The 25,491-nt window shown below is 57.0% G+C and overlaps 1 protein-coding gene across 1 annotated transcript in view; it reads left to right on the top strand.

Annotated features, from left to right (window-relative positions):
• Nucleotides 1-25,491, top strand: part of LOC140470015 (IQ motif and SEC7 domain-containing protein 1-like) — a 158,482-nt gene that overhangs the window by 56,052 nt on the left and 76,939 nt on the right. Inside the window, 5 exon segments of the mRNA XM_072566485.1 lie at nt 10,784-11,054; nt 16,153-16,776; nt 16,779-16,853; nt 16,855-17,187; nt 17,190-17,491. Coding sequence (XP_072422586.1) covers nt 10,784-11,054; nt 16,153-16,776; nt 16,779-16,853; nt 16,855-17,187; nt 17,190-17,491 — 1,605 coding nt within the window.

Raw genomic sequence — 25,491 nt, 5'->3', positions numbered from 1 at the left:
GTGTGTATATGGAGTATGGGGTGTATTTAGTGTACGGTATGTATGTGGAGTATGGGGTGTGTATTTAGTGTACGGTGTGTATATGGAGTATGGGGTGTGTATTTAGTGTATGGTGTGTATGTGGAGTATGGGGTGTGTGTATGGAGTACGGTGTGTATTTAGTGTACGGTGTGTATATGGAGTATGGGGTGTGTACTTAGTGTACGGTGTGTATGTGGAGTATGGGGTGTGTGTATGGAGTACGGTGTGTATTTAGTGTACGGTGTGTATATGGAGTATGGGGTGTGTATTTAGTGTACGGTGTGTATATGGAGTATGGGGTGTATTTAGTGTACGGTATGGATGTGGAGTATGGGGTGTGTGTATGGAGTACGGTGTGTATATGGAGTATGGGGTGTGTATTTAGTGTACGGTGTGTATATGGAGTATGGGGTGTGTATTTAGTGTACGGTGTGTATATGGAGTATGGGGTGTGTATTTAGTGTACGGTGTGTATGTGGAGTATGGGGTGTGTATTTAGTGTACGGTGTGTATATGGAGTATGGGGTGTGTATTTAGTGTACGGTGTGTATGTGGAGTATGGGGTGTGTGTATGGAGTACGGTGTGTATTTAGTGTACGGTGTGTATATGGAGTATGGGGTGTGTATTTAGTGTACGGTGTGTATGTGGAGTACGGTGTGTATTTAGTGTACGGTGTGTGTATGGAGTATGGGGTGTGTATTTAGTGTAGGGTGTGTATATGGAGTACGGTGTGTATTTAGTGTACGGTGTGTATATGGAGTACGGTGTGTATTTAGTGTACGGTGTGTATATGGAGTATGGGGTGTGTATTTAGTGTACGGTGTATATGTGGAGTACGGTGTGTATTTAGTGTACGGTGTGTGTATGGAGTATGGGGTGTGTATTTAGTGTACGGTGTGTATTTAGTGTACGGTGTGTATATGGAGTACGGTGTGTATTTAGTGTACGGTGTGTATATGGAGTACGGTGTGTATTTAGTGTACGGTGTGTATATGGAGTATGGGGTGTGTATTTAGTGTACGGTGTGTGTATGGAGTATGGGGTGTGTATTTAGTGTACAGTGTGTATGGAGTACGGTGTGTGTATGGAGTACGGTGTGTATTTAGTGTACGGTGTATATATGGAGTATGGGGTGTGTATTTAGTGTACGGTGTGTATGTGGAGTATGGGGTGTGTGTATGGAGTACGGTGTGTATTTAGTGTACGGTGTGTATATGGAGTATGGGGTGTGTATTTAGTGTACGGTGTGTATGTGGAGTATGGGGTGTGTATTTAGTGTACGGTGTGTATGTGGAGTATGGGGTGTGTATTTAGTGTACGGTGTGTATATGGAGTATGGGGTGTGTATTTAGTGTACGGTGTGTATGTGGAGTATGGGGTGTGTGTATGGAGTACGGTGTGTATTTAGTGTACGGTGTGTATATGGAGTATGGGGTGTGTATTTAGTGTACGGTGTGTATGTGGAGTATGGGGTGTGTATTTAGTGTACGGTGTGTATATGGAGTACGGTGTGTATTTAGTGTACGGTGTGTATATGGAGTATGGGGTGTGTATTTAGTGTACGGTGTGTATATGGAGTATGGGGTGTGTATTTAGTGTACGGTGTATATGTGGAGTATGGGGTGTGTGTATGGAGTACGGTGTGTATTTAGTGTACGGTGTGTATATGGAGTATGGGGTGTGTATTTAGTGTACGGTGTGTGTATGGAGTACGGTGTGTATTTAGTGTACGGTGTGTGTATGGAGTACGGTGTGTATTTTGTGTACGGTGTGTATATGGAGTATGGGGTGTGTATTTAGTGTACGGTGTGTATATGGAGTATGGGGTGTATTTAGTGTACGGTATGTATGTGGAGTATGGGGTGTGTATTTAGTGTACGGTGTGTATATGGAGTATGGGGTGTGTATTTAGTGTATGGTGTGTATGTGGAGTATGGGGTGTGTGTATGGAGTACGGTGTGTATTTAGTGTACGGTGTGTATATGGAGTATGGGGTGTGTATTTAGTGTACGGTGTGTGTATGGAGTACGGTGTGTATTTAGTGTACGGTGTGTGTATGGAGTACGGTGTGTATTTAGTGTACGGTGTGTATATGGAGTATGGGGTGTGTATTTAGTGTACGGTGTGTATATGGAGTATGGGGTGTATTTAGTGTACGGTATGTATGTGGAGTATGGGGTGTGTATTTAGTGTACGGTGTGTATATGGAGTATGGGGTGTGTATTTAGTGTATGGTGTGTATGTGGAGTATGGGGTGTGTGTATGGAGTACGGTGTGTATTTAGTGTACGGTGTGTATATGGAGTATGGGGTGTGTATTTAGTGTACGGTGTGTGTATGGAGTACGGTGTGTATTTAGTGTACGGTGTGTGTATGGAGTACGGTGTGTATTTAGTGTACGGTGTGTATATGGAGTATGGGGTGTGTATTTAGTGTACGGTGTGTATATGGAGTATGGGGTGTATTTAGTGTACGGTATGTATGTGGAGTATGTGGTGTGTGTATGGAGTACGGTGTGTATTTAGTGTACGGTGTGTATATGGATTATGGGGTGTGTACTTAGTGTACGGTGTGTATGTGGAGTATGTGGTGTGTGTATGGAGTACGGTGTGTATTTAGTGTACGGTGTGTATATGGAGTATGGGGTGTATTTAGTGTACGGTATGTATATGGAGTATGGGGTGTGTATTTAATGTACGGTGTGTATATGGAGTATGGGGTGTGTGTATGGAGTACGGTGTGTATATGGAGTATGGGGTGTGTATTTAGTGTACGGTGTGTATATGGAGTATGGGGTGTATGTGGAGTATGGGGTGTGTGTATGGAGTACGGTGTGTATTTAGTGTACGGTGTGTATATGGAGTATGGGGTGTGTATTTAGTGTACGGTATGTATATGGAGTATGGGGTGTGTATTTAGTGTACGGTGTGTATATGGAGTATGGGGTGTATTTAGTGTACGGTGTGTATTTAGTGTACGGTATGTATATGGAGTATGGGGTGTGTATTTAGTGTACGGTGTGTATATGGAGTATGGGGTGTATTTAGTGTACGGTGTGTATGTGGAGTATGGGGTGTGTGTATGGAGTACGGTGTGTATTTAGTGTACGGTGTGTATATGGAGTATGGGGTGGTGTGTGTATGGAGTACGGTGTATGTTTAGTGTACGGTGTGTATATGGAGTATGGGGTGTGTATTTAGTGTACGGTGTGTATGTGGAGTATGGGGTGTGTGTATGGAGTACAGTGTGTATTTAGTGTACGGTGTGTATATGGAGTATGGGGTGTGTATTTAGTGTACGGTGTGTATATGGAGTACGGTGTGTGTATTTAGTGTACGGTGTGTATATGGAGTACGGTGTGTGTATTTAGTGTACGGTGTGTATATGGAGTATGGGGTGTGTATTTAGTGTACGGTGTGTATGTGGAGTATGGGGTGTGTGTATGGAGTACGGTGTGTGTTTAGTGTACGGTGTGTATATGGAGTATGGGGTGTGTATTTAGTGTACGGTGTGTATATGGAGTATGGGGTGTGTATTTAGTGTACGGTGTGCATATGGAGTATGGGGTGTATTTAGTGTACGGTGTGTATGTGGAGTATGGGGTGTGTGTATGGAGTACGGTGTGTGTTTAGTGTACGGTGTGTATATGGAGTATGGGGTGTGTATTTAGTGTACGGTGTGTATATGGAGTATGGGGTGGTGTGTGTATGGAGTACGGTGTATGTTTAGTGTACGGTGTGTATATGGAGTATGGGGTGTGTATTTAGTGTACGGTGTGTATGTGGAGTATGGGGTGTGTGTATGGAGTACAGTGTGTATTTAGTGTACGGTGTGTATATGGAGTATGGGGTGTGTATTTAGTGTACGGTGTGTATATGGAGTACGGTGTGTGTATTTAGTGTACGGTGTGTATATGGAGTACGGTGTGTGTATTTAGTGTACGGTGTGTATATGGAGTATGGGGTGTGTATTTAGTGTACGGTGTGTATGTGGAGTATGGGGTGTGTGTATGGAGTACGGTGTGTATTTAGTGTACGGTGTGTATATGGAGTACGGTGTGTGTATTTAGTGTACGGTGTGTATATGGAGTACGGTGTGTGTATTTAGTGTACGGTGTGTATATGGAGTACGGTGTGTATTTAGTGTACGATGTGTATATGGAGTACGGTGTGTATTTAGTGTACGGTGTGTATATGGAGTACGGTGTGTGTATTTAGTGTACGGTGTGTATATGGAGTACGGTGTGTGTATTTAGTGTACGGTGTGTATATGGAGTACGGTGTGTATTTAGTGTACGATGTGTATATGGAGTACGGTGTGTATTTAGTGTACGGTGTGTATATGGAGTACGGTGTGTGTATTTAGTGTACGGTGTGTATATGGAGTACGGTGTGTATTTAGTGTACGGTGTGTATATGGAGTATGGGGTGTGTATTTAGTGTACGGTGTGTATATGGAGTACGGTGTGTATTTAGTGTACGGTGTGTGTATGGAGTACGGTGTGTATTTAGTGTACGGTGTGTATATGGAGTACGGTGTGTGTATTTAGTGTACGGTGTGTATATGGAGTACGGTGTGTGTATTTAGTGTACGGTGTGTATATGGAGTACGGTGTGTATTTAGTGTACGATGTGTATATGGAGTACGGTGTGTATTTAGTGTACGATGTGTATATGGAGTATGGGGTGTGTATTTAGTGTATGGTGTGTGTATGGAGTACGGTGTGTATTTAGTGTACGGTGTGTATATGGAGTACGGTGTGTGTATTTAGTGTACGGTGTGTGTATGGAGTACGGTGTGTATTTAGTGTACGGTGTGTATATGGAGTACGGTGTGTGTATTTAGTGTACGGTGTGTATATGGAGTACGGTGTGTATTTAGTGTACGGTGTGTATGTGGAGTATGGGGTGTGTATTTAGTGTACGGTGTGTATATGGAGTATGGTGTGTATTTAGTGTACGGTGTGTGTATGGAGTATGGTGTGTATTTAGTGTACGGTGTGTATATGGAGTACGGTGTGTGTATTTAGTGTACGGTGTGTGTATGGAGTACGGTGTGTATTTAGTGTACAGTGTGTATGTGGAGTATGGGGTGTGTATTAAGTGTACAGTGTGTACACGGCCCTCTGTCGGGCCTGTCTGCTCCCTCCCCCAGTGGTTTGAGCCTCAGGCCTGTGTGGGGAGGTGTTGCAAGGTGCGGTCAGGGCTGGACTCGCTGAGCACAGATTGGCTCCTGTCCCCAGATGGACTGCTGACTGGGTTTTCCTCGGGAGGTTCCTGAACCAGGGGAATTTGTTTACATTCTCGTTCAGAAGTTCGACTCTGTCCGTACCTCCCCCCCGCTGTCCCTGGAGATCGGTGTCATTACCTGAGGGGGGGGGGGGGGAGGGTGGGGAACGAGGTTCTCACCTCTGATAATGTCCCGTCTCAGTATGCCATCCTTCAGCTCGGCACTGGAGAGGGCTGCCAGCCTGGGAAGTAGCAACAGAATACGGAAGCTGAAAGCTGCCAGCCAGGCCTTCCTCAACACGTAGGTGTCGGGGGGGTCGGGGGGGGTGGTTCTGCTGGGAAAGGTCCCTACACTCTCTGTGTGTGGTCGCTCAGGTTGTGGAAGGTTGCAGGGCATTGTGGGGTGGAGAGAGACAGTGACAGAGGGATAGAGAAAGAGAAACTGGGAGAGATAGAGGGGGCTGATAGGGAATGAGAGAAACAGGCGGAGAGAGAGAGAGAGAGAGGGATAGGGAAAGAGAGAAACGGGGAGAGAGAGGGATAGAGAGAGAGGGCTGGGGGAGAGAGAGGGATAGAGAAAGAGAGAAATGGGGAGAGAGAGAGAGGGATAGGGAAAGAGAGAAATGGGGAGAGAGAGAGAGGAATAGGGGAAGAGAGAAACGGGGAGAGAGAGGGATAGGGAAAGAGAGAAATAGAGAGAGAGGGCTGGGGGAGAGAGAGGGATAGAGAAAGAGAGAAATGGGGAGAGAGAGAGAGGGATAGGGGAAGAGAGAAACGGGGAGAGAGAGGGATAGGGAAAGAGAGAAATAGAGAGAGAGGGCTGGGGGAGAGAGAGGGATAGAGAAAGAGAGAAATGGGGAGAGAGAGAGAGGGATAGGGAAAGAGAGAAACGGGGAGAGAGAGGGATAGGGAAAGAGAGAAATAGAGAGAGAGGGCTGGGGGAGAGAGAGGGATAGAGAAAGAGAGAAATGGGGAGAGAGAGAGAGGGATAGGGAAAGAGAGAAACGGGGAGAGAGAGGGATAGGGAAAGAGAAAAACAGGCAGAGAGAGAGGGATAGGGAAAGAGAGAAATAGAGGAGAGGGCTGGGGGAGACAGAGGGATAGAGAAGGAGAGAAATGGGGAGAGAGAGAGAGAGGGATAGGGAAAGAGAGAAACGGGGAGAGAGAGGGATAGGGAAAGAGAGAAATAGAGAGAGAGGGCTGGGGGAGAGAGAGGGATAGAGAAAGAGAGAAATGGGGAGAGAGAGAGAGGGATAGGGAAAGAGAGAAACGGGGAGAGAGAGGGATAGGGAAAGAGAAAAACAGGCAGAGAGAGAGGGATAGGGAAAGAGAGAAATAGTGGAGAGGGCTGGGGGAGACAGAGGGATAGAGAAGGAGAGAAATGGGGAGAGAGAGAGAGAGGGATAGGGAAAGAGAAAAACAGGCAGAGAGAGAGTGATAGAGAAAGAGAGAAATGGGGAGAGAGAGAGAGGGATAGGGAAAGAGAAAAACAGGCAGAGAGAGAGGGATAGAGAAAGAGAAATGGAGAGAAAGGGCTGGGGGAGAGAGAGGGATAGGGAAAGTGAGAAACAGGTGGAGCGAGAGAGGGGTGATAGGGAAGGAGAGAAACGTGGGGGGATATGGACAGAGAGAAACTGGGAGAGAGAGACAGAGAGGGATAGGGAATGAGAGAAACTGGGAGAGAGAGGGACAGAGAGACATACACACAAGGACAGGGAGGCAGATAGGGGGAGAGAGAAAGAGAGAGAGATAAAACATAAACACAGAAGAGCAGGGGGGATGAGGGAGCGCGAGACAGAGAGTGAAAAGGACAGAGAGAGACACACACACAATAAAAAAGGACAGGGAGAGAGATAGGAGCAGTGAGAGAGACAGACAGAGAGAGAGAGGGAAAAGGACAGAGAGAGAGTCACACACATACACACAAGGACAGGGAGAGAGATAGGAGCAGAGAGACAGACAGAGAGAGAGAGAGAGAGAGAGAGAGAGAGGGAAAAGGACAGAGAGAGAGACACACACATACACACAAGGACAGGGAGAGAGATAGGAGCAGAGAGACAGACAGAGAGAGAGAGAGAGAGAGAGAGGGAAAAGGACAGAGAGAGAGACACACACATACACACAAGGACAGGGAGAGAGATAGGAGCAGAGAGACAGACAGAGAGAGAGAGAGAGAGAGGGAAAAGGACAGAGAGAGAGACACACACATACACACAAGGACAGGGAGAGAGATAGGAGCAGAGAGACAGACAGACAGACAGACTGAGAGAGAGAGAAGAACATATAGAGAAAAGGACAGAGGGAGAGAGAGACATGTACACACAAGGAGGAGAATTGGGGAGAGAGAAGGAAGGGAATAAATAGGGAAAAGAGAAGAGAGAGAAACACAAGAACAGTGGGGTGAAGAGGGGGAGAGAAAGAGAGGGATAGAAAGGGACAGTGAAAGTAAGAGACAAGGACAGACTGAGAGTGACAGAAAGACAGGGAAAAAGAGAGAGACAGAAAAGAAGACAAATACAGAGAGAAAGATACAGAGAGAAACATAGAGAGAGAAAAACACACACACACACACAAGGACAGAGAGGGGACGAGGAAGAGAATCAGAGGAAGGGACAGAGAGGGGCTGATGCTGAATGTGTATCAGATGGGTGTCACAAAAACAGGAAGGCAGGTTATTGTTAGAGACAGAAGGAGAGAGAGACAGCGGGAGATGGAGGGAGAGAGAACAAAGGCAATCAAGAGGGAGTGAGACTGAGGGAGAGAGAGAATCAAAGAGTGTGCGAGAGTGAGAGAGAGAGAGAGAGAGAGGGCCTTATTGCTAGGGAGGGATATTGGATAACATGAGACTGCAGTGCTGGGACAGAGGTAGAAATAGGCAGGGAAACTGAAGCTGAGAGAGACTGAAAGCAGATTCAGTCAGAACTTACAAAAGCTGGGGCTTGGATAAATATTGAAGGGGAAGGAGTGAGAGGGAGGAAGAACATGGGACTAATTGATCATTCCTAGAACCAGCACATGCCTGTGGGGTCAAGTGGCTTCGTGCATTATTGTATGAGATGGCATGCCAAACTGTGAGACCCTGCCAAATAACTTTTGGAGTTTTTTTTGTTCTGGCTTCCTGTATGTTTCATCGCAACTTGGGCAGTTTGGCAAGATCCTAGACCTGATATTTCAGCCCTCGACACTGGCAACAGCCTGACAGGCCTAGAGTGGAGGCCTCATCTCGGGGTTTGGACAGGGAAAAATATAGTCAGTCCCAGGCCGAGTGGTATTACCATGGGACTGTTCACCCTGAGACCTGGGTAATGTTCGAGGGACCCAGGTTCAAGTCCTGCTACAGCAGACAGTGGAACTTGCAAGTAACTGAAAAACAAATCTGGAATTAAGACCAGATGGTGTTGGGAAAAACCCATCTGGTTCACTAATGTCCTTTAGGGGAGGAAACTGCCTTCCTTACCTTACTCCAGACCCACAGCAACATGATTGGCTCCTAACTGCCCTCTGGGTAATTAATGTTGGCCTAGTCAGTGATGCCATCGTCCCAATGGGTGAATTTTAGAACAAGGGAATATTTCCCCTTTTGCATTGTAGGGCCAACCTGTCAGCATCGAATCCCGACGGTGTGGAAACAGGCCATTCGGCCCAACAAGTCCACACTGACCCTCTGAAGAGTAACCCACCCAGACCCATTCCCCTACCCTCTTACTCTACATTTCCCCCGACGAACGATCCTAGCCCACCCATCCCTGAACACTGTGGGCAATTTAGCGTGGCCAATTGACCCTAACCTGCCCATCTGTGGACTGTGGGAGGAAACCGGAGCACCCGGAGGAAACCCACACAGACACGGGGAGAATGTGCAAACTCCACACAGTCAGTTACAGTCTGTGTTGGACAGGCAGAGTGTGTGGGAAAGTACAGGGCAGACCCAGGAGAACGTTGGTCAGTGGGAGATTCCCAACTTTGGGAGCGATGTGACAGTGGGATTTGGACAGGCAGAGTGTGTGGGAAAGTACAGGGCAGACCCAGGAGAACGTTGGTCAGTGGGAGATTCCCGACTTTGGGAGCGATGTTACAGTGGGATTTGGACAGGCAGAGTGTGTGGGAAAGTACAGGGCAGACCCAGGAGAACGTTGGTCAGTGGGAGATTCCCGACTTTGGGAGCGATGTTACAGTGGGATTTGGACAGGCAGAGTGTGTGGGAAAGTACACGGCAGACCCAGGAGAACGTGGATCAGTGTGAGATTCCCGACTTTGGGAGTGATGTTACAGTGGGATTTGGACAGGCAGAGTGTGTGGGAAAGTACAGGGCAGACCCAGGAGAACGTGGATCAGTGTGAGATTCCCGACTTTGGGAGCGATGTGACAGTGGGATTTGGACAGGCAGAGTGTGTGGGAAAGTACAGGGCAGACCCAGGAGAACGTGGATCAGTGTGAGATTCCCGACTTTGGGAGTGATGTTACAGTGGGATTTGGACAGGCAGAGTGTGTGGGAATGTACAGGGCAGACCCAGGAGAACGTGGATCAGTGGGAGATTCCCGACTTTGGGAGCGATGTTACAGTGGGATTTGGACAGGCAGAGTGTGTGGGAATGTACAGGGCAGACCCAGGAGAACGTGGATCAGTGGGAGATTCCCGACTTTGGGAGTGAATACAGCAAGGCAGGTTATGAGTTGACCAGCTGTAAGTTGAAGGGGGGCGGGGGGTGGTGTTCACTGACACCGGGGGTCCTTGTCCCCCCCCCGACCCACTGTAAGGAAACACTGCAGGGGGGCAGCAGGTGGTACAGAAGGTAAATGGGAAATCGGCCTTCCCAGGGGGAGGGTTCAAGGACAGGGGTAGGGATGCCATGCTGCAGTTGGACAGGGGCCTGGGGGAGAGACCCTACCTGGAGGGTTGTGTGTGTGTGTGTGTTCAGGTCTCCGTATCTGAGGAAGGATCTCCTGGTGATGGAGGGAGGTCGGTGAAGGTTTACCAGACTGGTTCCTGACGTACAGAGAGAGAGAGTGGATCGGTTACGATTAGATTCACTGGGAGTTCAGAAAAATGAAAGGGGGGGGGAATCTCATAGAAACCTCAAAACGTTCGAACAGGATTAGACGGGGGAATGTTCCCGAGGACAGCGGGGAGAGTCCAGAACCAGGGGCTCAGAGTCTGGGGATACGGGGCAGGTCATGAGGAGAAATCTCTCCGTCCAGAGCGTGGGGAGCCTGTGGGATTCTCTGCCACAGAAAGCAATTAATGCCACAACGTGGAAGACTTTCCAGAACGAGTACGGGGGGAGAAAGCGGGAAACAGGGGGACTGTATTGGACAGCGAGCCGTGATCATACTGAATGGGAGAGCAGGCCAGAGGGGCTGAATGGCCTTTCGCTGCTCGTGTTTGGTCAATGGTTTGAGATGGTGATGCTGTGCAAAGTGTCGGGGGGGTGGGGGGAGGAATCCCTGTCGGACGGGGGAAGGTGGGGCTCGTTGTAAGAGTGTGGGTGACATTGTTTTTTCCCCCACCCCCCCCCCCCCACTCCCCCGGACAGTTTGGAGGCCGACACACAGAGCAGCGAAGCGGGCACCATTGTGGACAGCCCCTGTAGTCAGGGCCCGTACCGCTGTCACCCTGACTTGAGGCAGGATTCGTATGAGCTCGCGTCGAGCCGGAGCCAGTGCGCGGAGCTGCAGTGGGCACAGAGAGCACGGCACCAGCCAGCCAGCTTGGCACTGCGCAAGCAGGAGGAGGAAGATGCCAGCAAACGGCCCAAGTCGCTCTCGGACAGCTACGAGCTCTCCACAGACCTGCAGGACAAGAAGGTACAAGGGAGATGGCAGCCTGAGAGTGGGGGGAGGGCACTGTGGGCAGGGAGGTATGGGCAGGAAAACCCAGAGCAGGAGAAAGGCCATTCAGCCCATCCAGACCGCTTCGCCCCTTGCTACAATCACACGGTGGTCAGCAGCGTTCCGCCCCCCCCCCACTCCACCTTCCCACCAGGCCTTTCACATCCCTCCTGGCCGATCAAAAACCCAGCTACTTCGAGCTTAATAACAGACAAAATCTGTGCTCCCACCGCCCTTCTAGGGACAGAGTTCCAAAGACTCTTGACCCTTTGAGAGAAAAGGATTTTTTGTCAATCCATCTCCCCCTCTGGGTCTTTATCCCGTTCCCCCTCTATCCCTGTCTCCCCCTCTGGGTCTTTATCCCGTTCCCCCTCTATCCCCGTCTCTGGGTCTTTATCCCGTTCCCCCTCTATCCCCGTCTCTGGGTCTTTATCCCGTTCCCCCTCTATCCCCGTCTCTGGGTCTTTATCCCGTTCCCCCTTTATCCCCGTCTCTGGGTCTTTATCCCGTTCCCCCTCTATCCCCGTCTCTGGGTCTTTATCCCGTTCCCCCTCTATCCCCGTCTCTGGGTCTTTATCCCGTTCCCCCTCTATCCCCGTCTCCCCCTCCGGGTCTTTATCCCGTTCCCCCTCTATCCCCGTCTCTGGGTCTTTATCCCGTTCCCCCTCTATCCCCGTCTCTGGGTCTTTATCCCATTCCCCCTCTATCCCCGTCTCTGGGTCTTTATCCCGTTCCCCCTCTATCCCCGTCTCTGGGTCTTTATCCCGTTCCCCCTCTATCCCCGTCTCTGGGTCTTTACCCCGTTCCCCCTCTATCCCCGTCTCTGGGTCTTTATCCCGTTCCCCCTCTATCCCTGTCTCCCCCTCTGGGTCTTTATCCCGTTCACCCTCTATCCCCGTCTCCCCCTCTGGGTCTTTATCCCGTTCCCCCTCTATCCCCGTCTCTGGGTCTTTATCCCGTTCCCCCTCTATCCCCGTCTCCCCCCTCTGGGTCTTTATCCCGTTCCCCCTCTATCCCCGTCTCCCCCTCTGGGTCTTTATCCTGTTCCCCCTCTATCCCTGTTCCCCCTTTGGGTCTTTATCCCGTTTCCCCTCTATCCTTGTCCCCGTCTCTGGGTCTTTATCCCGTTCCCCCTCTATCCCTGTTCCCCCTTTGGGTCTTTATCCTGTTTCCCCTCTATCCCTGTCCCCCCTCTGGGTCTTTATCCCCTTCCCCCTCTATCCCTGTCCCCCCTCTGGGTCTTTATCCCCTTCCCCCTCTATCCCTGTCCCCCCTCTGGGTCTTTATCCCGTTTCCCCTCTATCCCTGTTCCCCCTTTGGGTCTTTATCCCCTTCCCCCTCTATCCCTGTCCCCCCTCTGGGTCTTTATCCCCTTCCCCCTCTATCCCTGTTCCCCCCCCCCCCGTCCCCGGTATTTTGTCCCTCTGTGAGACTCTTTCTTTTACACATGACTGTTGTGTTTAAGAATGTTCGACAAGGGGAAACGCTATCTCCACGGCCCACTGCCCTTCCCTCCACCCACCCCCAACCCATCCCAGCAAAACCCCTCAGGATCTTGGATGTTTCAAACAGGTCTCCTCTGACTTTCCGAAACCCCCAGGGATACAAGCCCAGTCTCTCCAACCTTCCCTCATTAAACATCCCATCCCATTCCTGGGATCAGTTTGGGGAAACCTGCTCTGAACATCCTTCCTGAAATGATACTGTCCATGGTCCTCCAGATGTGTTCTCCCCAGTGCCCTGTATAACTGAAGCATAACCTCCCTCCTCCTGTCTTCACTTCCCCTCACAATAAACCCGAACATCCCACTAGCTTTCCTGATTACTTGCTGTGTCTGCACACTAACTTTCTGTCACCCATACACCAGGACACCCAGATCCCTCTGCATCTCAGAGCTCTGTAACCTCTTCCCATTGAGATAACATGCCTCTATTTTCAGGTTTCCTGCCAAATTGGACAAATTGCCCCCTCACTCGGTCTATCCCTATCCCTTTGTAGCCTCCGAACGTCCTCTTCATAACTCAGTTCCAGAGTTCTCTTTGAATCAGCAGGAACTTTGGTGACAATGTTCACCCAAACCATTTCTATAAATTGTAAAGAGATGAGGTCCCAGCACTGAGCCCTGTGGGACACCACGCGAGACATTTATTGCTATTTTCTGCTTCCTGTTGGCCAGCCAACCTTTTACCGTGTCAGTCTGTGACCCCCTACACCACACAATGATCACGTATTGTCTGGGACTTTGTCCACTGTATCCACGATGATTCAGCCCATCTCGTTCTGGTCCTCAGCTCCATCAGCCATGATCGAGCTGCAAGGTAGCGCACTCCCTCATGGATCCAATGGTCTCTTCTCATTCCAGTTTGCGGTTTTCGTGGGTTATGGGCTTCACAGGGAAGGAGACCCACCGCTCTCCAATCACCCCTTGAACTGAGAGTCTCAATCTGCTATTTCACAGGGTGGAGTAGAGGGAAGTACATGGCTGTGGGGTGTGGAGTACACTGTAGATCCCGACCTGGTCAGGATGGAAGGTAACCCTTCCGAAAGGACCAGGCATCAATTATCATAAAAAACCCATTGATCCAGGTCTGGGTCGACCATGTGAGACCACACACAATAACGTGGTTCACCAGCCACTCAAAGGGCACAAACAAGATTGAAATTTAACAGCCCCGCCCCGCGCACCCCGAGAGTTTTAGGGAAATTGAGGCATTTCCAGACTCTGAGGGGATTTAACCCAGTCCCAGAGTCTGAGGGGGGTTTAACCCGGTCCCAGAGTCTGAGGGGGGTTTAACCCAGTCCCAGAGTCATAGGGGATATAACCCAGTCCCAGAGTCTGAGGGGGGTTTAACCCAGTCCCAGAGTCTGAGGGGGGTTTAACCCAGTCCCAGAGTCTGAGGGGGATATAACCCAGTCCCAGAGTCTGAGGGGATTTAACCCAGTCCCAGAGTCTGAGGGGGATTTAACCCAGTCCCAGACTCTGAGGGGATTTAACCCAGTCCCAGAGTCTGAGGGGACTTAACCCAGTCCCAGAGTCTGAGGGGATTTAACCCAGTCCCAGAGTCTGAGGGGGGTTTAACCCAGTCCCAGAGTCTGAGGGGGGGTTTAACCCAGTCCCAGAGTCTGAGGGGGGTTTAACCCAGTCCCAGAGTCTGAGGGGGATTTAACCCAGTCCCAGAGTCTGAGGGGGATTTAACCCAGTCCCAGAGTCTGAGGGGATTTAACCCAGTCCCAGAGTCTGAGGGGGGTTTAACCCAGTCCCAGTGTCTGAGGGGGGTTTATCCCAGTCCCAGAGTCTGAGGGCGATTTAACCCAGTCCCAGAGTCTGAGGGGGGTTTAACCCAGTCCCAGAGTCTGAGGGGGATTTAACCCAGTCCCAGAGTCTGAGGGGATTTAACCCAGTCCCAGAGTCTGAGGGGGGTTTAACCCAGTCCCAGAGTCTGAGGGGGGTTTAACCCAGTCCCAGAGTCTGAGGGGGGTTTAACCCAGTCTCAGAGTCTGAGGGGGATTTAACCCAGTCCCAGAGTCTGAGGGGGATTTAACCCAGTCCCAGAGTCTGAGGGGGGTTTAACCCAGTCCCAGAGTCTGAGGGGGGTTTAACCCAGTCCCAGAGTCTGAGGGGGATTTAACCCAGTCCCAGAGCCTGAGGGGGGTTTAACCCAGTCCTAGAGTCTGAGGGGGGTTTAACCCAGTCCCAGAGTCTGAGGGGGGTTTAACCCAGTCTCAGAGTCTGAGGGGGATTTAACCCAGTCCCAGAGTCTGAGGGGGATTTAACCCAGTCCCAGAGTCTGAGGGGGGTTTAACCCAGTCCTAGAGTCTGAGGGGGGTTTAACCCAGTCCCAGAGTCTGAGGGGGTATTTAACCCAGTCCCAGAGTCTGAGGGGGATTTAACCCAGTCCCAGAGTCTGAGGGGATTTAACCTAGTCCCAGAGTCTGAGGGGATTTAACCCAGTCCCAGAGTCTGAGGGGGGTTTAACCCAGTCCCAGAGTCTGAGGGGATTTAACCCAGTCCCAGAGTCTGAGGGGGGTTTAACCCAGTCCCAGAGTCTGAGGGGATTTAACCCAGTCCCAGAGTCTGAGGGGGGTTTAACCCAGTCCCAGAGTCTGAGGGGGGTTTAACCCAGTCCCAGAGTCTGAGGGGATTTAACCCAGTCCCAGAGTCTGAGGGGGATTTAACCCAGTCCCAGAGTCTGAGGGGGATTTAACCCAGTCCCAGAGTCTGAGGGGATTTAACCCAGTCCCACAGTCTGAGGGGATTTAACCCAGTCCCAGAGTCTGAGGGGGATTTAACCCAGTCCCAGAGTCTGAGGGGATTTAACCCAGTCCCAGAGTCTGAGGGGATTTAACCCAGTCCCAGAGTCTGAGGGGGGTTTAACCCAGTCTCAGAGTCTGAGGGGGATTTAACCCAGTCCCAGAGTCTGAGGGGATTTAACCCAGTCCCAGAGTCTGAGGGGGGATTTAACCCAGTCCCAGAGTCTGAGGGGATTTAACCCAGTCCCAGAGTCTGAGGGGATTTAACCCAGTCCCAGAGTCTGAGGGGGATTTAACCCAGTCCCAGAGTCTGAGGGGATTTAACCCAGTCCCAGAGTCTGAGGGGATTTAACCCAGTCCCAGAGTCTGAGGGGGGATTTAACCCAGTCCCAGAGTCGGAGGATATTTGATGTTCTTCCTGTTTGATTCTAACCCTGTCTCTCTCTCTCTCTCTCTCTGTGTCTCCCTCCCCCTCCCCCTCCCCCTTCCCTCTCCCCCTCCCCCTCCCCCCTCCCCTGCCCCCCCTCCCCCCTCCCCCTTCCCCTTCCCTCTCCCCCTCTCTCTCCCCCTCCCCCTCTCCCTCCCCTTCCCACTCCCCCTCTCTCTCCCCCTCCCCCTCTCCCTCCCCCTCCCCCTTCCCCTTCCCTCTCCCCCCTCCCCTGCCCCCCCTCCCCCCTCCCCCTTCCCCTTCCCTCTCCCCCTCTCTCTCCCCCTCCCCCTCTCCCTCCCCCTCCCCCTCCCCCCTTCCCCTTCCCTCTCCCCCTCTCTCTCCCCCTCCCCCTCCCCCTCTCCCCCCCCCTCCCCCTCCCCCTGCCCCTCCAGGTCGAGATGCTTGAGCGGAAGTATGGTGGTTATTTTCTGAGTCGTCGAGCTGCGCGGACTATCCAGACCGCCTTCCGACAGTATCGGATGAACAAGAACTTTGAGCGTCTGCGCAGCTCGCTGTCGGAGAGCCGGATGTCGCGTCGCATCGTGTTGTCCAACATGCGGATGCAGTACTCCTTCGAGGAGTACGAGAAGGGCCATGGGGCCAGCTTCGAGAGTAAGCAGGCGTCCGTGCGTTCCGAGCAGACCGGCCTGGGCTCCCGGAGCCACTCGGAGCGTAGTGACCAGTTCGGGGGTCTCGACGTGGACTCGACCACCGCCTCCAGTGACTTCACCAATGAGATCACCGAGCTGGAGGACAGCTTCTCCAAGCAGGTCCGCACTCTGGCCGAGTCCATCGACGATGCGTTGGGGTGTCGCCCTGTCCCCCCGGGCACCGCGGCCGGTGACGAGGGAGACTCCTTCGACAGCCGCAGCTGTGAGACCCGACAGGGCAAGAACGAGGACTCAGCCACCACCTACAGTGACATGACCGTCTACATCGACGAGGGGGACGCCCCGCATTCGGCTCCCGCCTCTCCCCTCTCCTCGGAACGGGCCCCCAGCTCAGAGCAGGAGCTTCACCCCCACCACCACCCTCTCCACCACCCCCACCCCCCTCACCCTCACCACCACCATCACCACCACCACCCAGCAGCCCCGGGGGTGCCCGAGTACTGGGGGAGGGAGGCCGACGGTGGGCGTCGGGTACCGGGCTGCGTGGAGTGCCGCGATTACCGTCGCCGGGCTGCCCACCTGCCCCTGCTCACCATCGAGCCGCCCAGCGACAGTTCGGTGGACATGAGTGACCGCTCGGACCGCGGGTCCCTCAGCCGACAGCTGGTGTACGAGCAAGAGCCCCCGCCCCCTCCCCCGCCGCCCCCCAAATCCGCCCCGGTGCCTATCCCGGTGCCCGTCCCCCTCCCGGTGCACCGGTCTGTCCCACCCCCGGCTCCAGCCACCGCCCCGCCACCTCCCCCTCCTCCCCCCCTCCCCCACCACTGCCCCCCTCCCGCTCACCCCTGCCCCTACGGCCAATGGCCAACAGCGATGGGCGCAACGGCAAGGCCGAGACCGAGCTATCGGACGCCGACAACGACAGCCTGAACTCCAGCGTCAACTCGAACGAGACCATCAACTGCAGCACGGGCTCCTCGTCCCGGGACAGCCTGAGGGAGCAGACCCTGTGTAAACAAACCTACCACAAGGAGACCCGCCATAGCTGGGACTCACCGGCCCTCAACAACGATGTGATGCAAAGGCGGCAGTATCGCATCGGTCTCAATCTCTTCAACAAGTAGGTGTGGGTGGGACACCGCCCAGCGTCCCCCTACCCCCCCCAACCCCTCCCCCACCCTCCCCCACCCTCCCCCACCCTCCCCCACCCTCCCCCACCATCCCTCACCGTCCCCCACCCTCCCCCACCCTCCCCCACCCTCCCCCACTCCCAGTATCGCATCGGTCTCAATCTCTTCAACAAGTAGGTGTGGGTGGGACACCGCCCAGCGACCCCCACCCTCCCTCACCCACCCCCACCCTCCCCCACCCTCCCCCACCGTCCCCCACCCTCCCCCACCGTCCCCCACCCTCCCCCACCCTCCCCCACTCCCAGTATCGCATCGGTCTCAATCTCTTCAACAAGTAGGTGTGGGTGGGACACCGCCCAGCGACCCCCTACCCCCCCAACCCCTCCCCCACCCTCCCCCACCCTCCCCCACCCTCCCCCACCATCCCTCACCGTCCCCCACCCTCCCCCACCCTCCCCCACCCTCCCCCACCCTCCCCCACCCTCCCCCACCCTCCCCCACCATCCCTCACCGTCCCCCACCCTCCCCCACCCTCCCCCACCCTCCCCCACTCCCAGTATCGCATCGGTCTCAATCTCTTCAACAAGTAGGTGTGGGTGGGACACCGCCCAGCGTCCCCCTACCCACCCAACCCCTCCCCCACCCTCCCCCACCCTCCCCCACCCCTCCCCCACCCTCCCCCACCCTCCCCCACCCTCCCTCACCCTCCCCCACCCTCCCCCACCCTCCCCCACCCTCCCCCACCCTCCCCCACCGTCCCCCACCCTCCCCCACCGACCCCCACCATCCCTCACCGTCCCCCACCGTCCCCCACCCTCCCCCACCCTCCCCCACCCTCCCCCACCCTCCCCCACCGTCCCCCACCGTCCCCCACCCTCCCCCACTCCCAGTATCGCATCGGTCTCAATCTCTTCAACAAGTAGGTGTGGGTGGGGACACCGCCCAGCGTCCCCCTACCCCCCCCACCCCTCCCCCACCCTCCCCCACCCTCCCCCACCCTCCCCCACCGTCCCTCACCATCCCTCACCGTCCCCCACCCTCCCCCACCCTCCCCCACCGTCCCTCACCATCCCTCACCGTCCCCCACCCTCCCCCACCGTCCCCCACCCTCCCCCCACCCCAGTATCGCATCGGTCTCAATCTCTTCAACAAGTAGGTGTGGGTGGGACACCGCCCAGCGTCCCCCTACCCCCCCCACCCCTCCCCCACCCTCCCCCACCCTCCCCCACCGTCCCTCACCGTCCCCCACCCTCCCCCACCGTCCCTCACCATCCCTCACCGTCCCCCACCCTCCCCCAACCACCCCCACCCTCCCCCACCGTCCCCCACCCTCCCCCACTCCCAGTATCGCATCGGTCTCAATCTCTTCAACAAGTAGGTGTGGGTGGGACACCGCCCAGCGACCCCCTACCCCCCCAACCCCTCCCCCACCCTCCCCCACCGTCCCTGACCCTCCCCCACCCTCCCCCACTCCCAGTATCGCATCGGTCTCAATCTCTTCAACAAGTAGGTGTGGGTGGGACACCGCCCAGCGTCCCCCTACCCCCCCCAACCCCTCCCCCACCCTCCCCCACCCTCCCCCACCCTCCCCCACCCTCCCCCACCCTCCCCCACCGTCCCCCACCCTCCCCCACTCCCAGTATCGCATCGGTCTCAATCTCTTCAACAAGTAGGTGTGGGTGGGACACCGCCCAGCGTCCCCCTACCCCCCCCAACCCCCTCCCCCACCCTCCCCCACCCTCCCCCACCCTCCCCCACCCTCCCAACTCCCTCCCCCACCCTCCCCCACCGTCCCCCACCCTCCCCCACCGTCCCCCACCCTCCCCCACCGACCCCCACCATCCCTCACCGTCCCCCACCCTCCCCCACCCTCCCACACCCTCCCCCACCCTCCCCCACCGCCCCCCCACCCTCCCCCACCCTCCCCTACTCCCAGTATCGCATCGGTCTCAATCTCTTCAACAAGTAGGTGTGGGTGGGACACCGCCCAGCGTCCCCCTACCCCCCCAACCCCTCCCCCACCCTCCCCCACCGTCCCACACCCTCCCCCACCCTCCCCCACCGCCCCCCACCCTCCCCCACCCTCCCCTACTCCCAGTATCGCATCGGTCTCAATCTCTTCAACAAGTAGGTGTGGGTGGGACACCGCCCAGCGTCCCCCTACCCCCCCAACCCCTCCCCCACCCTCCCCCACCGTCCCTCACCATCCCTCACCGTCCCCCACCCTCCCCCACCGTCCCCCACCCTCCCCCACCCTCCCCCACTCCCAGTATCGCATCGGTCTCAATCTCTTCAACAAGTAGGTGTGGGTGGGACACCGCCCAGCGTCCCCCACCCTCCCCCACCGTCCCCCACCGTCCCCCACCGTCCCCCACCCTCCCCCACCCTCCCCCACCCTCCCCCACTCCCAGTATCGCATCGGTCTCAATCTCTTCAACAAGTAGGTGTGGGTGGGACACCGCCCAGCGTCCCCCTACCCCCCCAACCCCTCCCCCACCCTCCCCCACCGTCCCACACCCTCCCCCACCCTCCCTCACCGCCCCCCACCCTCCCCCACCCTCCCCTACTCCCAGTATCGCATCGGTCTCAATCTCTTCAACAAGTAGGTGTGGGTGGGACACCGCCCAGCGTCCCCCTACCCCCCCAACCCCTCCCCCACCCTCCCCCACCCTCCCCCACCGTCCCTCACCATCCTCACCGTCCCCCACCCTCCCCCACCGTCCCCCACCCTCCCCCACCCTCCCCCACTCCCCAGTATCGCATCGGTCTCAATCTCTTCAACAAGTAGGTGTGGGTGGGACACCACCCAGCGTCCCCCTACCCCCCACCCCTCCCCCACCCTCCCCCACCGTCCCCCACCCTCCCCCACCCTCCCCCACCCTCCCCCACCCCTCCCCCACCCTCCCCCACCCTCCCCCACCCTCCCCACCCTCCCCCACCCTCCCCCACCCTCCCCTACTCCCAGTATCGCATCGGTCTCAATCTCTTCAACAAGTAGGTGTGGGTGGGACACCGCCCAGCGACCCCCTACACCCCCAACCCCTCCCCCACCCTCCACCACCCTCCCCCACCATCCCCCACCGTCCCCCACCCTCCCCCACCCTCCCCCACCGTCCCCCACCCTCCCCCACCCTCCCCTACTCCCAGTATCGCATCGGTCTCAATCTCTTCAACAAGTAGGTGTGGGTGGGACACCGCCCAGCGACCCCCTACCCCCCCAACCCCTCCCCCACCCTCCCCCACCCTCCCCCACCCTCCCTCACCGTCCCCCACCCTCCCCCACCGTCCCCCACCGTCCCCCACCCTCCCCCACCCTCCCCCACCCTCCCCCACTCCCAGTATCGCATCGGTCCTCAACCTCTTCAACAAGTAGGTGTGGGTGGGACACCGCCCAGCGTCCCCCTACCCCCCCAACCCCTCCCCCACCGTCCCCCACCCTCCCCCACCGTCCCCCACCGTCCCCTACCCCCCCAACCCCTCCCCCACCCTCCCCCACCCTCCCCCACCGTCCCCCACCGTCCCCTACCCCCCCAACCCCTCCCCCACCGTCCCCCACCCTCCCCCACCCTCCCCCACCGTCCCCCACCGTCCCCCACCGTCCCCCACCCTCCCCCACCCTCCCCCACCGTCCCCCACCCTCCCCCACCGTCCCCCACCCTCCCCCACCCTCCCCTACTCCCAGTATCGCATCGGTCTCAACCTCTTCAACAAGTAGGTGTGGGTGGGACACCGCCCAGCGTCCCCCTACCCCCCCAACCCCTCCCCCACCGTCCCCCACCCTCCCCCACCGTCCCCCACCGTCCCCTACCCCCCCAACCCCTCCCCCACCCTCCCCCACCGTCCCCCACCGTCCCCTACCCCCCCAACCCCTCCCCCACCGTCCCCCACCCTCCCCCCACCCTCCCCCACCGTCCCCCACCGTCCCCCACCCTCCCCCACCCACCCCCACCGTCCCCCACCCTCCCCCACTCCCAGTATCGCATCGGTCTCAATCTCTTCAACAAGTAGGTGTGGGTGGGACACCGCCCAGCGTCCCCCTACCCCCCCAACCGTCCCCCACCCTCCCCACCCTCCCCCAACCTCCCTCACCCTCCCCCACCCTCCCCCACCGTCCCCCACCCTCCCTCACCATCCCTCACCGTCCCCCCCCCCACCATCCCCCACCCTCCCCCACCCTCCCCCACCCTCCCTCACCATCCCTCACCGTCCCCCACCCTCCCCCACCCTCCCCCACTCCCAGTATCGCATCGGTCTCAATCTCTTCAACAAGTAGGTGTGGGTGGGACACCGCCCAGCGACCCCCTACCCCCCCAACCCCTCCCCCACCGTCCCCCACCCTCCCCCACCCTCCCCCACCCTCCCACACCCTCCCCCACTCCCAGTATCGCATCGGTCTCAATCTCTTCAACAAGTAGGTGTGGGTGGGACACCGCCCAGCGTCCCCCTACCCCCCCCACCGTCCCCCACCCTCCCCCACCCCCCCAACCGTCCCCCACCCTCCCCCACCGTCCCCCACCCTCCCACTCCCTCCCCCACCCTCCCCCACCCTCCCCCACTCCCAGTATCGCATCGGTCTCAATCTCTTCAACAAGTAGGTGTGGGTGGGACACCGCCCAGCGTCCCCCTACCCCCCCAACCCCTCCCCCACCCTCCCCCACCGTCCCCCACCCTCCCTCACCATCCCTCCCCCCCCCCCACCGTCCCCCACCCTCCCCCACCCTCCCCCACTCCCAGTATCGCATCGGTCTCAATCTCTTCAACAAGTAGGTGTGGGTGGGACACCACCCAGCGTCCACCTACCCCCCCAACCCCTCCCCCACCCTCCCCCACTCCCAGTATCGCATCGGTCTCAATCTCTTCAACAAGTAGGTGTGGGTGGGACACCGCCCAGCGACCCCCTACCCCCCCAACCACTCCCCCACCGTCCCCCACCGTCCCCCACCCTCCCTCACCCTTCCCCACCCACCCACACCCTCCCCCACTCTCCCCCACCCTCCCTCACCCTCCCCCACTCTCCCTCACCCTCCCACACCCTCCCCCACCCTCCCCCACCCTCCCTCACCCTCCCCCACTCTCCCACCCACCCACACCCTCCCCCACCCTCCCTCACCCTCCCCCACTCTCCCACCCACCCACACCCTCCCCCACTCTCCCCCACCCTCCCTCACCCTCCCCCACCCTCCCCCACCGTCCCCTACCCTCCCCCACCCTCCCCCACCCTCCCCCACCGTCCCCCACCCTCCCCCACCCTCCCTCACCCTCCCCCACCCTCCCTCACCCACCCACACCCTCCCCCACTTTCCCTCACCCTCCCCCACCCTCCCCAACCCTCCCTCCACCCAGCACCCACCACCTCCCACCATCCCCCTCCCCCGCCCAGCACCCACCGTCCCCTCCCCCACCCAGCACCCACCGTCCCCACCGTCCCCTCCCCCACCCAGCACCCACCGTCCCCACCGTCCCCTCCCCCACCCAGCACACACCGTCCCCTCCCCCACCCAGCACCCACCGTCCCCACCGTCCCCTCCCCCACACAGCACCCACCGTCCCCTCCCCCACCCAGCACCCACCGTCCCCACCGTCCCCTCCCCCACCCAGCACACACCGTCCCCTCCCCCACCCAGCACCCACCGTCCCCACCGTCCCCTCCCCCACCCACCGTCCCCACCGTCCCCTCCCCCACCCAGCACCCACCGTCCCCACCGTCCCCTCCCCCACCCAGCACCCACCGTCCCCTCCCCCACCCAGCACCCACCGTCACCTCTCCCACCCACCGTCCCCACCGTCCCCTCCCCCACCCAGCACCCACCGTCCCCTCCCCCACCCAGCACCCACCGTCCCCACCGTCCCCTCTCCCACCCAGCACCCACCGTCCCCTCCCCCACCCAGCACCCACCGTCCCCTCCCCCACCCAGCACCCACCGTCCCCTCTCCCACCCAGCACCCACCGTCCCCTCCCCCACCCAGCACCCACCGTCCCCTCTCCCACCCAGCACCCACCGTCCCCTCCCCCACCCAGCACCCACCGTCCCCTCCCCCACCCAGCACCCACCGTCCCCTCCCCCACCCAGCACCCACCGTCCCCTCTCCCACCCAGCACCCACCGTCCCCTCCCCCACCCAGCACCCACCGTCCCCTCTCCCACCCAGCACCCACCGTCCCCTCTCCCACCCAGCACCCACCGTCCCCTCTCCCACCCAGCACCCAGTATTGCACCAGCCCCAAACGCTTGGACAAGTTGATTCTGACACAACGTGTCTATACCGGTGTGTTCATCCTCCCCCAACTTACCCAACCCAGTCTCACTCCCCCTCCATCACTCACTCTATGTCTCTCTCTCTGATCACTCTCCACCTCACTCACTCCTCTGTCCCTCTCAGTCTGTGTGACTCTCTCTGGTCTCTCTCTACCTCACTTCTCTGTCCCTCTCTGTCTCTCTCTCTCTCTCACTCCTCTGTCCCTCTCTGTCTCTCTCTCTCTCACTCCTCTGTCCCTCTCTGTCTCTCTCTCTCTCACTCCTCTGTCCCTCTCTGTCTCTCTCTACCTCACTCCTCTGTCCCTCTCTGTCTCTCTCTCTCACTCCTCTGTCCCTCTCTGTCTCTCTCTCTCTCTCACTCCTCTGTCCCTCTCTGGTCTCTCTCTCTCTCTCTCACTCCTCTGTCCCTCGCTGTCTCTCTCTCTCTCTCACTCCTCTGTCCCTCTCTGTCTCTCTCTCTACCTCACTCCTCTGTCCCTCTCTGTCTCTCTCTACCTCACTCCTCTGTCCCTCTCTGTCTCTCTCTCTCTCTCACTCCTCTGTCCCTCTCTGTCTCTCTCTACCTCACTCCTCTGTCCCTCTCTGTCTCTCTCTACCTCACTCCTCTGTCCCTCTCTGTCTCTCTCTCTACCTCACTCCTCTGTCCCTCTCTGTCTCTCTCTCTCTCTCACTCCTCTGTCCCTCTCTGTCTCTCTCTCTACCTCACTCCTCTGTCCCTCTCTGTCTCTCTCTCTACCTCACTTCTCTGTCCCTCTCTGTCTCTCTCTCTACCTCACTCCTCTGTCCCTCTCTGTCTCTCTCTCTACCTCACTCCTCTGTCCCTCTCTGTCTCTCTCTACCTCACTCCTCTGTCCCTCTCTGTCTCTCTCTCTACCTCACTCCTCTGTCCCTCTCTGTCTCTCTCTCTCTCTCACTCCTCTGTCCCTCTCTGTCTCTCTCTCTCTCACTCCTCTGTCCCTCTCTGTCTCTCTCTACCTCACTCCTCTGTCCCTCTCTGTCTCTCTCTCTCACTCCTCTGTCCCTCTCTGTCTCTCTCTCTACCTCACTTCTCTGTCCCTCTCTGTCCCTCTCTGTCTCTCTCTCTACCTCACTCCTCTGTCCCTCTCTGTCTCTCTCTCTACCTCACTCCTCTGTCCCTCTCTGTCTCTCTCTCTCTCTCACTCCTCTGTCCCTCTCTGTCTCTCTCTCTACCTCACTCCTCTGTCCCTCTCTGTCTCTCTCTCTACCTCACTCCTCTGTCCCTCTCTGTCTCTCTCTCTCTCTCACTCTGTCCCTCTCTGTCTCTCTCTCTACCTCACTCCTCTGTCCCTCTCTGTCTCTCTCTCTACCTCACTCCTCTGTCCCTCTCTGTCTCTCTCTCTCTCTCACTCCTCTGTCCCTCTCTGTCTCTCTCTCTACCTCACTCCTCTGTCCCTCTCTGTCTCTCTCTCTACCTCACTCCTCTGTCCCTCTCTACCTCACTCCTCTGTCCCTCTCTGTCTCTCTCTCTCTCTCACTCCTCTGTCCCTCTCTGTCTCTCTCTCTCTCTCACTCCTCTGTCCCTCTCTCTCTCTCTCTCTACCTCACTCCTCTGTCCCTCTCTGTCTCTCTCTCTCTCACTCCTCTGTCTCTCTCTGGTCTCTCTCTCTCTCTCTCACTCCTCTGTCTCTCTCTGGTCTCTCTCTCTCTCTCTCACTCCTCTGTCCCTCTCTGTCTCTCACTCCTCTGTCCCTCTCTGTCTCTCTCTCTCTCTCA

Source organism: Chiloscyllium punctatum, chromosome 50, assembly GCF_047496795.1.
Source record: "Chiloscyllium punctatum isolate Juve2018m chromosome 50, sChiPun1.3, whole genome shotgun sequence".
In the NCBI taxonomy this organism is placed as follows: domain Eukaryota; kingdom Metazoa; phylum Chordata; class Chondrichthyes; order Orectolobiformes; family Hemiscylliidae; genus Chiloscyllium; species Chiloscyllium punctatum.
This window is presented reverse-complemented; position numbering and strand designations above follow the sequence as displayed.